The sequence below is a fragment of the Vulpes lagopus genome, chromosome 12 (genome assembly GCF_018345385.1).
Source record: "Vulpes lagopus strain Blue_001 chromosome 12, ASM1834538v1, whole genome shotgun sequence".
NCBI classification, from domain to species: domain Eukaryota; kingdom Metazoa; phylum Chordata; class Mammalia; order Carnivora; family Canidae; genus Vulpes; species Vulpes lagopus.
In genome coordinates, this window is record NC_054835.1 from 9,366,063 (window position 1) to 9,382,516 (window position 16,454).

A 16,454-nucleotide genomic window follows, 5' to 3' on the forward strand; every position below is an offset into this window, starting at 1 on the left:
GGAAGCCTTTTTATCCCCACCCGGATTTCAGAGACAGGCATATTTCTGTCACCCGGAATTATTTTCCACTATCCTTTTGACTGAAGGTGTGGCTCATCAAAAGTCTGTTTTATGGTAGAGCCTCTAGCTCCCTATCCCAATGCCTCACTATACATCTGTTAAACCCACACTTTTAGGTTTTACCAACTTTGGCTAATGCATCTCTGGGTGTCTGTGGCTTCACTGTCCACCTCTACTCTGGGTTCCAGTTCCCTGTCCATTATACTCTTGCCTTCTTGGACAAGCATATAAAACCTGTCATATTTTATCTGGCATATCTAAGGAGCACTTTTTTTCAATTTATAGAGACAATAGACTGCCAGAAATTGAAGTCTTTTGCTGACATCTTTTTTGGATGAGGGTTAGGGAAGAAGACCTCAAAATTAAGACTATAATCTTTCATTTATGACACACTTTCATCTTTGGTCCATGCATCATAGCCCACATTTAAATTTTATTACTAATCCAACATGCATCCATAAACTCATCATCCAATACAAAACTAAGGCCCTATTTACCATAACATGCATCTAATTATATGGGGCCCATCCCCCTATCTTCCTGCCCCTTCCAACCTGAGGTAACCGTCATCTCGAATAACATGTTCCTCATCCTCCTTGCTTGTTTTCTGAAATATAAGTTATGGCATCTAGCTATATTCCTAAATAAATATGTTTTATTTTTAACTTTATAAAAAGGGTTTCCTCCTATAAGTAATCTTTAGAGACTTTATTTCCCTTAATATTATATTACCAGGATTCACCTATTGTTTCAAGTTGATGGTTTAGATTGCTACATGACATTCTGTGTTAAGGTATTTCAGTTTACTCATGGATCCTCCACCACCAGGCATCCCAGCTGTTTGAAAGTTTTGTGAATTCTGAGTAGTGTGCTATGAAATGTCTTATATATGCCTCCTGTTACAAATGTTCAAGAGTATCTCTCTCTTACATATACACTCAGTAATGAGACTACTGCATCACAGGACATATGAATGTTCAAATTTAGATGAAGCTAAACTACTCTCCAAAGTGGTTGCCCTGATTTACACTTCTACCAGCAATAACGAGGTCCTACAGATCCACATCCTAATACTAGTAGCATCAAACTCGCACATACCATAGAATATACACTGTGGTTTTACTATTTCCTTGTTATTAATGTCAAATTTTCCGTCATGTGTCTATTGGCCACAGGTGCTTTCTCTTCCAGGAAAATGCCTGTTCAGGTCTTCTTCCATTTTTCTTTCTGGGGTTTTGGTGTTATTTATAGCTTCTCCCAATTTTTAACTTTTTTCACTTTAAGATGTTTTTTGATAAAAGTTCTTAATTTTGATATAGTTACATTTATCAGCCTTCCTTTCATTACCAATGATCTTGCCCTAAGATCTAAATGACATATATGTGTATTTTCTGCCAAGATTTTTGCCATTTTATTTTTGCCATTTAATCCATTTAGAGTTTTTAAATACATGATGATTTAAGTATATGATTCAAATATATGATTCTCAGGACGGCTGGGTAGCTCAGCAGTTGAGCATCTGCCTTTGGCTCAGGGTGTGATCCCGGGTCTGGGATGGAGTCCCACATTGGGCTCCCTACAAGGAGCCTCCTTCTCCCTCTGCCTCTCTGTCTCATGAATAAATAAACAAAAATCTTTTAAAAAAATGTTTATGTGTATGTCTGTGTGTGTGAATGTATATATATGATTCTCCCCAGAGATATCTTTGTATATTTCCATTTCCACTCCTTTTTCCCATTGATCTTATGCATCATCTCTATCAAATACCAAAGATCTAAGTATCAGTGAATCTGAGTCTTTATTCTACTCCATTGGCCAAAGTGTCTGTCTACACACTAATATCACACGGTCTCAATTACCATAGTTCCATAGTAAGTCTCCCTAGTCTTCAGAAACAACCTGGCAACTTTGGATCCTTCCTCTTCTATATACATGTTTTAGAACCATCTTAATAAAAAAAAGTTCTTTTTTAAGAAAAAAAAAAAAGAACCATCTTAATATATTACATCAAGAACTCTGCTGTAATTTATTTAAAACACTGAATCTATAGATCTGGAGCAAATGGACAGATCTTTGTTACTAAACCTTTTTTTTTTTTATGATTTATTTACTTATGATAGAGCGAGAGAGAGAGGCAGAGACACAGGCGGAGGGAGAACCAGGCTCCATGCCAGGAGCCCGATGTGGGACTCGATCCCAGGACTCCAGGATCGCGCCCTGGGCCAAAGGCAGGCACTAAACCACTGAGCCATCCAGGGATCCCCCTAAACCTTCTTATCCATGAACACAGGGTCTTTCTTATATAGGTTTCCTTTCATTTGTTAATTAAGTTCTGTGATTTTTCCTGTGGAAGTTTTATATTTGTTAGATTTATGCTTGGGTATTTAATATTTTGTCAATCTGTAATAAATGGAAACTTATCTTTGTTAATTTTTGGCTGGCTGTGTAGAGAAAGACTACTGACTTCTATAAATACATCTTTTGGGGATCCCTGGGTGGCTCAGCAGTTTGGTATCAGCCTTTGGCCCAGGGTGTGATCCTGGAGTCCTGGGATCGAGTCCCACATCAGCCTCCCTGCATGAAGCCTGCTTCTCCCTCTGCCTGTGTCTGCCTCTCTCTCTTTCTGTGACTCTCATGAATAAATCTTAAAAAAAAAAATATTTTATCTAGTTACCTTATTAAACAAACACCTATTTCTCAAAATTTGTAGATTCTTCAAGGTTTCCTATGTAAATGATCTTATTGTTGCAAATTATAGGATTTTATTTCTTCCTTTCAAATTCTAATGCCTCTTAATTTCATTTTCTCGATTTTTTTTTTTTTTTACTGCATCGACAAAAAGCCAACACTACAAAAAGTGGTGATAGTGAACACCCTTGTCTACTTTTGATTTGATTTGATTTTTTATTTTATTTTATTTTATTTTTTTACTTTTGATTTTAAAGGGAATGCTTCACGGGATGCCTGGGTGGCTCAGTGGTTGACTGTCTCCCTTTGGCTTAGATTCTGATCCCGGGATTGAGTCCCACATTGGGCTCCCTCTAGGGAGCCTACTTCTCCCTCTGCCTGTGTCTCTTTTATTTAAAAAAAAAATAATAATAATAATAATAATAAAGGGAATGATTCGCTAAAAGTTAAATTTGGATGTTTTCTTTAGGTATCTTAGAATTCCCTTCCATTCTGATCTGATAAGCATTTTTAATCTGAATGGGCATTGAATTTTATCAAATAGTTTTTCTGTATCCAATCAACATGGATTTTTTAACTTGTTACTAAGGTGAAATTCTATTTCCAAATTTTCCAGTATTTTGTTTAGAATTTTTTGTATCTACGTTAATGACCATAATTTACTCTTAATGTGTTAGGTGTTTTGTTTTTATTATAAGTATCATAATGGCTTCATAGAATAAATTTAAGAGTATTCTTTTTCTGGAGTACATACATAAAAGCAGGATAATCTATTATGAATAATCAGCTTATTAATTTGGAAGCTTTCTTCTTTTCCATAATTAAAGATATAAATTTCCCTGAAAGCACCTCTTCTGCTACATCCTATAATTTTTTTATGTAGCATCTTCATTATGATTCAGTTCTAGATATTCTTAAAGTCTTGATGATTTCTTTTTTAGTATGTATTAATTTCAAAATGTGGAAACTCATTCATCTTTTCATTAACTTCTATATAAACTGTGTTATGATCAGAGATCATGGCAGTCCTTGAAATGTGTTGAAACATTTATCTTGGGGATCCGTGGGTGGCTCAGCGGTTTGGTGCCTGCCTTGAGCTCAGGGCATGATCCTGGAGTCTGGGGATTAAGTCCCACATCGGGGTCCCTGCATGGAGCCTGCTTCTCCCTCTGCCTCTCTCTCTCTCTCTCTGTGTGTGTCTCTATGAATAAATAAATAAAATCTTAAAAAAAGAAAAAAAAAACATTTATCAGGGCTATGTGATCACTTTTATCATGTTCAACATATATTGGAAAAAATGGTTAAATGCCCAGCTCACATATATATCTATTAAGCTATGTTTGTAAACTAGTGTATATGCATATTCCCTTTCTTGCTGGGTTTTTTTTGTTTTTGTTTTTGTTTTGTCTACTGATTTCAATACTGAAAAAAAGGACATGGAAATCTTTTATAATAACAAATCTACTATCCCTTCTTGTAGTTCTACCAATAACTGCGTCTTTTGAGGCTATTTTAATTAGCATATTACTTATTTTAAAATGCTATATGGCCTTGATGAACTAAATTTTGTTCCTATGTAGTAAGTAACCTTATCCATCCTTGTCTAAATGTCTGTTTTATTTGATATTACAATAGCTTCACTGCTTTGTTTAGGTATTTGCCTATTGTTTTTCCATCTCTTACATCAACCTTTTTGTACCCTATGTTTTAGGTGTGCTTTTCTTAGAAATAAAGATATGGATTTTCTTTTGTAATTCAGTCTTGTCTTTTAACTGACAACTTCAGCCTTCTTACATTAAATATTGATATGTTTAAACCTGTTTACATGTATGAACTATTTTTTTCCAATTTCTTTTAAAGCATTTTAAAAATAAATCCATCATTTGAAATAAGTCACTATCTAGCTTTGCCCTAACCAGTTGAAAACCTAGCATGCATACTTTCGCATCTTTCATCTTCTTGCCTGCCAACCCTATCACATTGATACTACCTAGTCCAAGTTACTGATTGATTCACTTTCCTTGATCTTAGTGGGTTTCTTTTTTAAATAAACTTTATCACAGTATTCGATCAATTTTATATATTCCCAACAACATCTGAATTCTTCTCTCTCAAGTACTTCATTCAGCACTTTAACACCAGCAGCTCAGAACTCCAAACCAATGGTCACTTAAGGGACACTGCAGAATCAGTCTCGAAGCCTGTGAGTGCAGGGCCCAGGTCCTGGGTGCTCAGCTGGACCTGCTTCTATATAGCTGTACAAGGCCAGACCCAGAGGGCTCCTGGCTATACTTTCTTGCACAGGCAGGGGAGTCTCTCACCTTTATGTTGAGCACAGGCCTTGACTGTATTCCTATTAGCCTGACAAACTATATCCCCAGCTACCTACAGCCACCTAGGCCTACAGGTTTCCACCACTGGTCACTTTCTGTTTCTGCTCCATTGCTGGTCCACAGAAACATTTACCTTTTGAGAGCTATGATTATACATTTTTAACAGTTTAATATTTTAAACAAAATATACCCCAAACTCTCTATTATAGCGAGCTATGTGCAAAATCTATGTCCTTTCATTGCCTACCACTCATACTCACCATTTCATTGGGATGGACCAAAAACAGATAGATGCCTGGATGTTTGTCAAAAACCTGAAAGGAGCAATTAGCTTGTTCCATCCGACAAAGTGCTTCAACACACAGTTCACCTAAATAGAAAATATAAGACAGTAGATATAAGATATAAATATTATCAGCTTATCAAGAGTCCCTAAATCTAGGGACTCTTTTTTCCTTTGGTTGTTCTATAAATAAACTTTTTTTTTTTAAATGAGGCATTAAAAATGCCCATTGCATAACAATATTTACCTATCTGAAAGACTAAGCTAAGTGTAATTGATCACAGTGTGCTCCTATGAACTATTCTTTCCTGATATATACATTTTTTTTTTACACTTGGCATAATTATATCCAAAGGGTATCTTTTTAGAAGTATGGTTATAAGTCTAGTCCATTAGTATTTTGCATTTTGATCCACATGGGCTTTATTTGGTACCAGCGTGATAATGTGAGCTTTTCCCCAAAATGGCTTTTTTTGTCCTACCCTCATTTATTGACTACTCCACTTTCTCCAATGCTTGGAAAAGCTACCGTCATCAAACAAGCTTCCCAAATATGATTAGTTCATTTCTGGACTCAACACCATCTCACAAGTATATCCAGGCTTGCATTGTTCTGTTTCTGTTGCTTTACGGAAATCTTCACACTAATCTTTGAGAAATGCCCTACATTTACCTTATCTTTAATTTCTCAAACTTCTAAGAGCATTGTTAGTGATAGAGGACAGCTTTGGGGAACAGTGGTAATGATTGGAAAAACATGAAGGAAGCACTTGGATCCTATTAATGGTTGGTTTGGGTGCTGGCTACATAGGTGTGTTTGTTTGGTGAAAAATTATCATTCCTGTATTTTTCTTGGATACAGTATCCATCAATAAATGCTTGGAAACTGACTTGTTAGAATTTTAGAACCTAATTATTTAGAACTTATTTAGAAACAATTGACGTACCTAACCAAGACTTTTAAGATCTTTTCAGTTTACTGAAAATACAAACAAAGAAATTAACATCACAAGGAAGCAATCTGAAAAATCCAGAAAGTGCATTATCCTACAGGGTAACTATATGGTCTCAATAAGTCAAGGTTATGGCAAATAAAAGAAAAAAAGGAACGCCTGGGTGGCTCAGTGGTTGAGCGTCTGCCTTTGGCTCAAGGCGTGATTCTGGGGACCAGGATCAAGTCCCACACCGGGCTCCTTGCAGGGAGCCTGCTTCTCCTTCTTCCTGTGTCTCTGCCTTTCTCATGAATAAATAAAATATTTTAAAAAAAGAAGGAAGGAAGGAAGGAAGGAAGGAAGGAAGGAAGGAAGGAAGGATAAAGAAAGAGAGAGAGAGAGAGAGAGAGAAAGAAAGAAAGAAAGAAAGAGAGAGAGAGAGTATGTGTACAAGTTGACGGTTTTGGATTTAAAGAGATATACAGGGATCCCTGGGTGGCGCAGCGGTTTGGCGCCTGCCTTTGGCCCAGGGCGCGATCCTGGAGACCCGGGATCGAATCCCTATACAGGGGATCCCTGGGTGGCGCAGCGGTTTGGCGCCTTCCTTTGGCCCAGGGAGCGATCCTGGAGACCCGGGATCGAATCCCACGTCGGGCTCCCGGTGCATGGAGCCTGCTTCTCCTCCCTCTGCCTGTGTCTCTGCCTCTCTCTCTCTCTCTGTGACTATCATAAATAAAATAAAATAAAATTCTTTAAAAAATAAAAAAAAAATAAAGAGATATACAAAATATGAACCCATGTAATATATGGGTCCCTGATTGGATTTATTTAGGCAAACCTGCCAAAAACCTCATTTTGCAACTATGAGGAACATCTGAATATGGACTACATACTAGAGAACTTAAAGGTATTGCTATTTGGGGGGGGGGGAAAGGATCACAAAAATGTCTTTACTTTTGTGAGATTCATGTTAAGAAATGCTAATATAAATGACCCAAATCTAGGCAGCTGTAATATGCCATACTGCAGTTAATTAGTGGAAATTACTACAGACCTGTAGTTCCCAACCATGGATATTTTTGCCTCTCTCCACTCCTGCCCCCTCAATGCTGAAGGGACACCTGGCAATATGTGGAGACAGTTTGGTTGTCACAATCCAGGTAGGGGGAAGAGCAGAGTGCTACTGGCACCTAGTGGAGAAGAGGCCAGCGATACCACTAACATCCTATAACAGACAGCACAACCCCCACAACCAAGTACCCAGTCCAAAATACCAATTAGTGCCAACGTTGAAAAACTCTGCTACAGACAAATTACAAGAATGAAAATTAACTGAAGGATAAATAAGTAAATGTGTGATAAAGAAAATATGGCAAGATGTTAGCAACTATAGAATCTATGTGCTAAATATATGGCATTCACCATATCATTCAATTTTCTGTATGTTTGAAACTTCCATACTAAATATTGGGAAAAACTATTAAATATCCTAATTAATATCCTAAAACTTTATGTTTAACAAGCAAATTTTCAATATAGATAAAACTTCTTACAATTCTTAAAATAAGACTAATAAAAAGGGCTCCCTGGGTGGCTCAGCGGTTTATGCCTGCCTTCCGCCCAGGACATGATCCTAGAGTCTCGGGATCGAGTCCCACATTGGGCTCCCTGCATGAAGCCTGCTTCTCCTTCTGCCTGTGTCTCTGCCTCTCTCTGTGTGTGTGTGTCTCTCATGAATAAATAGGTGAAATCTTTAAAAAAAAAAAAAAAAGACTAATAAAACTTGTTTAACACCCATGATACTCACTAACACGCTCATGTAAAAGCAGATAAGGATATTTCAGTATTTCAAGAAGAGGAACTCGAAGCTTATTTTCAAAGTCTTGGCCAGTAAAGTCAAACAGCTGTGCCTCTCCATTATTGTCTACTATGTACAATTCATCATCGTCTTCAATTTCTGCCTTCATGGATTTTTCAAAGTGATTTATGAGACGTAAAGTTTCTAATTCCCATAAAACCTACAGAAAAAGAAGAATCAGTTGTATGTTTTATATCTTACTATCAACAAAATACTGGATGTCATGATCTTTTTAGAAACCTGAGTACAAAAATACAGTTTAAAGAAGCAGTAGATATCACATTAGATTTATCTGAAGAAACAGTCACTAAAACAAGGCCACTCTTATGATACATGACTACATGCAGCATGAGGTGTGTAAACACTGCTCTTGCAGAGTTTTGCTATAAGTATCTCAATATCCCTTATCAACTATTAAAAAGGGAATGATAGGGCACCTGGTGGCTCAACTGGTTAAGCATCGAACTCTTGATCACGGGTCTAAATCTCAGGGTCATGAGTTCAAGTCCTGAGAAGAGCTCCACCATCCACTCCCCCCAAAAAGATAGGAGGGGATGAGAAGTTGGAGCTTCTCTGTCTTCACTTCCATGGACTAGCCACAGGTACCTACCTTAAAAATTAGCGTCAGCATAAAGATACTGGTTAGCTTTGTAACTAGGAAACTGTAAATACAAAAAATTTCTCGATAGATTTCATAATTAACCTCTTCTCCTACCTATATATCTGTACATATCTCTACAGTCTGATTGTGTTTTTCATGTAATAAAACAAATATTCAAAGCCACATTTTAAAATTTGTTTCACTCTGGTCACCATGACCAGCAAATACACTTGCCCTTAAAAGTTTATACCATTTATCCATTAAAAAATGAAAAGAGAAAAAAGAATCAACCAATAAAAAAACAACCCAAGCCATTTAGACACATGAATGCAACACTGTCAAATATACAGACTTAAAAACATAAACTAAAAAGACCCCATACATCAAGTCATAAAATTGCTTTATATCACAATGACTAAAAGCGAGTGATCCTAAAATTCTGCTTTAGGTTTCAATTCAATTCCATCTGTCAATCTTGTTTCCTGAATGCTTCCAAAAGAGTTCACAGTTTTTTCTCTTCATCATTACCAAGCTCTGGAAAGTACTGTCCATCAAATGTAAATTACCTCATGCAAGAATGGCAGCTCATCCCTTGCTTTGTGGTATTCAGTCACACACTCTAAGCAGTAGCAGAGGTCTTCATCAGCTGTTTGAAACTCACTGGAGTAGATCTTGGATGCATACCGCTGCAGGAAGTCAACGGTGGAAATGCCACCTGGCGTACACCAACAACATGTGCTCATTCTGCACCTGCATCCAGAAAAGACAACATCTAAAGACTAAAAAAAAAATAATACTTCAGGCATCTTCTGTGTGACTGTTGTCTCCAACTTAGCATGTGACTCCACCATATCCAGAATGTTCTGCAGGCCAGCTTATCAATGACTGACTAAACTCAAATTTAAGCCCTTTTTTTTAAAAACTTTACCTTTGACACGTAAAAAAATATGAGGCAAAGCACTTAGTAAAAAAAAATCATGCAATACATAATTGTACTACAGATAAAGCTCAAAACTGGGAAGTATTGATGGAAAATTATAGAGACAGAGACTTATCAATGATTACGGTGTTCTAGTGATATACTGGAGTCAAGTCAAAAGTTCAGGGAACCTTTACATTCCTAGAAGACATGTTTTCCAGAAACCCGTGAAAAAGTAAAAACCTTTAAGTATTAATTCATACCAGTAACAAAAACTCAGGGAACTTTCTCTGGTTTAAAAAGTATGGATACAAGAATCTGCACATATGTGTATGAACTGCTGCCCATAACCCATTGTAAACTGTAACAGCTACAAATGTTAATCATCTATTGCTACTAAGTTTGTTACTTAGAATTTTTGACTGTCTCCAATTTTTTGTTTGTATACCACCAGAGCCTCCACCAAACTCATGTGAAAGGGTTAAGATAAAGTAATTTTCCAAACCTTAGCAGTGTCAAAAAGAGCAAAGTAACAGGAAGGTACCAGGAAATGAGGAAATCCCAAGAACCAAATGTGTCAAAAGATTTGAGTAAAGATACACGAATGAGGCAGGTTTATGAGAACTACAGACAGCATGACACTGAGTGGATTAGCAAACAGGATGGAAGCCAAAATCCAAAGAGATCTCCAATTCTAATGAGCTGTAATAAAAAAAGATGCAATCTTTTTATCCCTAAGTAAATGCATATAAAAGTAAATACAAAACTCGCAATTAGTAAGCAGTGTATAATGGCTAAACAAAAATACAAGGTGAGCCTCGAAATATAAAGTAATCAAAATACAAAAGGATGTGGGCATGTCAAAGGAACATAGAAGCCAACCTGAAAGACCTCTGGATGACCAAAACTGAAACAATCTGATCAACAAAATCGAACAATGTAATTGTGGATTATACCCCACAGTATAGATACACATGAATCCATTCCAATATAAATGAATGAATAAATGAAGGTGGGAGAGCAACCTTCCTTACAGAAGAATTCCAAGTAATACATAGAGATACTCTCTCTTCCAAGAGGTACATCTTGAGTGTGGACTTGGTGACTCATTGTCAAAGAATGGAGTATGGAAAGGGGGATACTGTCACATTACAGTGGAGACATCTGGCAAATACAAACTTAACCAAGTAATCAAGGCTCACAACCCCAGAGTTGATAACCCCTCACATAATGTACTGAGGAAGGAACTTCAACTTTGTGAGATGCTTCTCCAAAACCCGTATGTCCAGTCTATGATCAAGAAAAACATCAGACAAAGCCAAAGTGACCCTTACCTATACAACTAAGAGCCGGTCTGCAACAAGGAAGAAAACGCCACCTATGAGGAATTAAGCAAGTGTTCTTTCCTATGAAAATGATTTATTGGAATCAGGCCAGGAAAATATCCAACAAGCCTGATCTACAGAAATTTAACCTCAAATTAACTATCCAACAAATGTAAAATATCAGCCAAATTAATGGGAAACAAGTCAGAAACCCAAGTGTCCACCAACAATAAGGCCATTTCATAACTGGATGGACCTAACCCAGGCATTTCTCATCAGGGGTGACATCATCCTCAAGGAGACAAAAACTGGTTAGTGGGACACAAAACAGTCCTACCTCTTTTTATGTGAAAGCACAGATATGCATAAAGTACCTAAAAAGATATATAATGTATTGGTGGTTTAAAATTCATGGGGAAAAAAAAAAAAGAAAAATAATTCATAGGAAATTCATAGGAAAAAAAGGTCTAAAAAATTTCCTTTCAGGAAGGGAGAAAAGACACTAAAAGGTTAAGTAAGAAACATGACCAAGTCATTGAATATTTGGGTACAGAAACACAGCAGTGTGATGTTGTCAAATGCATTATCCTGAAGCTCAGGAGTACAAAAATCTCTGCTAATGGAAAATTAATGACATCTTGATACAAATTTTATTTCACTGCTGAGGCTTTTTTGGCATAATGCCAGTTCCTAAAAGAAGCTGATTTAAAAAAAAAAATTCTTTTTTTTTTACATCGATTAAAGAATTATGTAAAAATGCGTTCAGTAAAATCAAATACATGCATCTGTCATGTGAGGTTTTTAAATTTATTAAGTACTAATTGTATGTTTTTCTCATGCTAAGTTCTTAAAAGAACTCAGGGTGGCTTTCAACATTAAAGCTGAAGAGGGGAAAAAAAAAAAAAAAGCTGAAGAGGACATACAAAAAGGGACATTTAGAAAACATACAGAACATTAAAAAGGACAAATCAAAACTCATTTAGAAGACTATTTCACTAAGTCCTAAATGAGGAGCTTCCCGAAATGCAGGAACAAAAATAACGTGAGATAGACACTGCTCACTTGAAAAATTTTTAAGAAGTAGGCTAGTTTAGCTGGAGAATCCTACTCCTTCCTGACAATAATTCTAATTCAATTTTTTTCTACTAATGCCCACCCTGTGGCAAGTGTACAGCCAACTAGGGAACACCAAATAGCAAAATGGGTATTATGGTTTTGAATAATATAAAATTATTCAAAGAAAGAGTTTCTTACATTAAAAGACCAATATCACAATATTAGAAGTTAAAAGTCTGCAAAGACTGTTTTTTTCTGGTGATCTAATTCAAAGTGGGGAGTGAACTTAGAAGATCTAAAAATAGAAAGTGAAACTCCTTGGAGATTTCTCAATGGTTGTTGTATCAAGCAGGATTTGTGCAGTCAATCAAAACTGAAAAAATTGGGAACGACTGGGTGGCTCAGCAATTGAGCATCTGCCTTCTCCTCAGGGCATGACCCTGGAGTACAGGGATCAAGTCCCACATCAGGCTCCCTTCATGGAGCCTGCTTCTTCCTCTGCCTGTTTCTCTCTGTGTCTCTCATGAATAAGTAAATAAAATCATTAAGAAACAAAACAAAATAAAATTAACACTTAGCCAAAAAAACTTTCCATTAAGAAAATTAAAGAGTCTTTTTATTTCACTCAAAGAGCTAGCCTTCTCCCATACCCCAAAATGTAGGATAGAGCATGTCAACAGCAGAAAAAAGTTTCCATGATTCCTCTCAAAAGGCCATAAAAATGGGTTGTTATATCCCCAAATCTAAAATCATCATTGGCCTGATAGGTGAGCCCAAAAAAATCTAAATGAGGCACATAATGTAAATTTTTCTTTTTAAGGGAAAACTGCAGGTAGATGACCACAAAGTATGTAAGTTTTTGCACAACTTAGTTCTTCTGAGAGTCAGTTTTGTTCATTTCAGATTTTAACTGTTTGGAACCATTACTAAGCCACCCTCAAACTACAGAAGAGCCACACTGTGAGCATCAAGAAGGGAGCCAATCTGTCAATAAAATAGGACACTTTGCCAGAAGTACGGACCAACGTGCCCTGGGGCCATTTCTCATTATTAGCTGGCCAGAAACTTCAAATAGCAATCACTTCCCTCTACCTTTCTCAGCTAAACTTCTTGAAAAAAAGTAATCTAGATTCACTGCCTCAGCTCCTTGGCAATCTGGCTTCCACCTTTACATTTCACTGCATGTTGAACTAAGCAGTCCAAGTCCCTAATAACCTATTACCAAATCCCAAACGTTTATTACTTGCCTCTTTTGAAGCATATCCTAGCCTCTCAGATACATTCAATATCCAGCTGCACGAACTTCTAGTCACCTCACACGCACCTCAAAGACAAAAACAGAATAAAACCCCTCCCTTGTATCTGTTAACTTGCCCTGTGTGCCCTATATTCATGACATCACTAATCTCTACAGTTTTCAAATCAGTAACCTGGTAATTACCCATGTACAGTCTCCACCCTGAGCCCCCACACTGATAAATTCCATCAAGTCTATCCCCTTGATTACATCTGTACTTCACTCTCGGTGACACTTCCACCGCCTTAGTAGAATACATTTCCACTATTTGTGTGCGTTACAGAAGCCTAAATAATGTCTCTGGCTCTTGTTTCATCCATCACCAATGAATTCTCCCTCCAAAATGCTGAAGGGTAAAGCGAAAACTAAGCTTTCAATTCTCACAGCTTGAGAATAAAATTCAGATTTTTGACCTCCTCACAGAAGGCCCTCCCTAACCAGCTTCAGCATTTCCTGCCATCCTCCCTCACTTGCTCTTCCTAAAATGCTTCATAGTGTTTGGCATTTCCCTCCCTTTACAGAAGCTCCTTCCTGCCTTGAGAACCGAATCTGCCCTGTGTCCCTCTGCCTCGTTTTTAACCCTAAATGCACACCGGAGTTAGCAAAGGAGCTTAAGGAGAGGAGACATAAAATTCAGGTTCCCTATTTTAAAACGACGTCCGGGTGGTTCTGACAGAGCTCTGAGAGCTACCGTGTGCAGTGCGTCCCTGGGCGTCCCCACCCCCCTTCCGCCTGGGAGGACCCTGCCCGCGCTGGAGCTGGTTTGCGTCTCCCACCCCCACCACCTACTTGCTCCCTCCCCACCAATTCTGAGTCTGTCAGGGCAGCGATCCGTTCTGTGTATTTTTACTCCAGTGCTTGACACACATTCAGTGACAGAAAAACGTCTTAAATGTTTCTTTAGAAAATAATTACCTGGGCTAATGGCCTACAGAGAAGTGATCCTCTCAGTCGAGACTCCTAGGCTTATTTGTGAACGGGTGAGGATTTGCACTCCTATATACCCAAAGTCTGGCCCCAAAGTAACATTTCTGAAATGAGAGAGAAAACAAAACGAAACTGACGAAGCGGCTTCTCTACAACATGTGAGCGTCATTCTCGTTAATCCTACAGAGCGGAGGCAGATGCTGCCAATCCGCCCGCCCGGGCCCGGGGAAGGGGTCCCCGCGCACAGACCGCTGGGCACCTCGCCCACACCCCAGGTCGGCGAGCGGCGGGCAACCGCGCCCTCCGCCCCCTCCAGCCCCGGGACCTTCAGGGGGAAGGGGGGGCGCCATCCGGGACCAGCACTCTCTCCGAAACGGGGAGCAGGACCCCGGGGCTCGAGCACCGACGCGGTCTCCGGAGAGCCCCCGACTCATCCTCAAAGAAACTACGCAGTGGCCAGACCGAAGGCAGCTCGCACGAGGCCGCGGGGGAGACGACGGCGAGGGAGGGGCGGGGGTCCGGGGGTCCCGGGACCCGGGACCCGGCTGCAGGTGGCCCCACGGGCTGCTCCCGCCGCCGGCCGCGGCCCTGCTGAGGAAGCGGCCCCGCTCGCGCCGCCCCTCCCCCACCCGCCGCTCGGGCGCGTGAGGCCCCGCGGCGGTTACTCCACGCGGCCCCGCGCCCACCGACCGCGCGAGCGCTCAGGGCCGCCGGGCCCGCAGCCTCGAGCTCGCCGCTCTCCTCACCCCGCTCGGCCTCGCGTCGGCGGCTTAGCCCACCTCCATGCCTCGGCTCAACAGCCGGCCGAGGGCGGATGTGCGGCACAACACCCCGGAGCCTCCGTCCCCACCCGGCCACCCAACCCGGCGGCGCCGCGCACGGAGGCCCCGCCCCCCACCTCCGGCGCGCGGCGTCCGCCAAGCGCAGGCCCCGCCCCGGCCGCCGCTTTCTTGTTTTGGTGCGACGAGGGGCGGGACGTGGGAAGAGGCGCCCGGACTCCGCCGGGAGGCCGGGGTGGGACGTCACTTCCGGGATGCCGGGCTCGGCCAATCGGGAGCGCCCGTGGAGGGGGGACGGGGGGGGCGTGGGCCGCGGAGCGCTGAGCGCGGCCCCGCCCAGGCCCACCTCCTGGTAAGGGCAGCACCCGGATGTGGCTACCCCGCGGCGACTCCGGCGCGTACCCTCCAGTCTTTTCCGTTCCGTGATTTTTCTTCTCTTTTCGACGCCTCGGGTGCTTCCGCACGGTGTGTTACGAATCGAGAATTTTTTTCCGCTTTTTGATTTCTAAATACCTAAGATATATTTAATCCGCGCCTACTTTGAGGTGGGGGTAGACGATACCCCTCGCGTTACAGAAAAAGGATACACGAAGTCCGGCGAAGGCCGCCGCCTGCCCCGTCCGAGCCGCCGCCTGCCGCTGACCCCGACGGCGCGGTGCCTCCAGCGGCCTCTGCTCGGAGGGCGGCTGCCGACCGGCCGACTGACGCTGGCGGGCGCAGGCGAGCACTGGCGGCCAGCGACGGCCTCACCGCAGGACCAGTCCCTGGAGACTGAGCGGACGGCGGGGCCGCGGGCGGGAGAACATTCCAGAAGGGGCGGGGCTGAGGCTGGGGCGCCCCTCCCCCCTCCGTCCGTTGTAGCCGCTGAACGGACGGCGGAGCGACCGTTGGTCGCCGGGTTTCTAGACGCTTCTGCGCACGTGCCCCCCCCCCCCGCCCCGCAGGGGGAGCCCGCGCCGCTTCCCGCCGGCGCGTCGTGCGCGGCCACGTGTCTGCGGGGAGGCTTCGGAGAGCCCCCGGGCCTCGCCGCCCCGACCTCGTGTGCGCAGCCCCCGCAGGGCGTCCTCACGGCGTCCTCACGGCAGGGGGCTCACACTGACCTGGTGCCTCCCTAACACGGCGCTCCTCGCTGCCGGCAGTGCTGGGCGGGGACCTGCCACCCCACACCCGCCCGAGTACTAGCGTCTCGGGAGATTGGGGGGGAACCGCGCCAGTGTAGGTTGGGTCAAACCTTAGTGAACATACTGGTCTTTGTACCGACAGTCACCAAGTACAGTTTTTGAGATTTCTTTAAAGATTTTACTTACCCATGACAGAGAGGCGGAGGGAGAAGCCGGCTCCCCGCGGAGAGCCCAATGCGGGACTCGATGCCGGACCCCAGGATCACGACCTGAGC

General features: G+C 41.7%; 1 protein-coding gene across 8 annotated transcripts in view; it reads right to left on the reverse strand.

The window, feature by feature from the left end:
- Nucleotides 1–16,143, reverse strand: part of SETX (senataxin) — an 82,221-nt gene extending 66,078 nt beyond the window's left edge. For 3 of the 8 annotated variants that reach the window (XM_041724775.1, XM_041724781.1, XM_041724782.1), the window contains exons 1-6: nucleotides 15,026–15,148; nucleotides 14,268–14,383; nucleotides 13,303–13,379; nucleotides 9,322–9,505; nucleotides 8,104–8,314; nucleotides 5,342–5,451 (exon numbers count right to left, since the gene is read on the reverse strand). In XM_041724775.1, coding sequence (XP_041580709.1) covers nucleotides 5,342–5,451; nucleotides 8,104–8,314; nucleotides 9,322–9,505; nucleotides 13,303–13,316 — 519 coding nt within the window. In that variant the 5' untranslated portion in view covers nucleotides 13,317–13,379; nucleotides 14,268–14,383; nucleotides 15,026–15,148. Of the gene's footprint in view, nucleotides 1–5,341; nucleotides 5,452–8,103; nucleotides 8,315–9,321; nucleotides 9,506–13,302; nucleotides 13,380–14,267; nucleotides 14,384–15,025; nucleotides 15,149–15,460 lie in introns of those variants that run through there. The other 5 variants (XM_041724777.1, XM_041724776.1, XM_041724779.1 and 2 more) reach the window with 5 other exon arrangements.
- Between the last annotated feature and the right edge of the window lie 311 nt (nucleotides 16,144–16,454).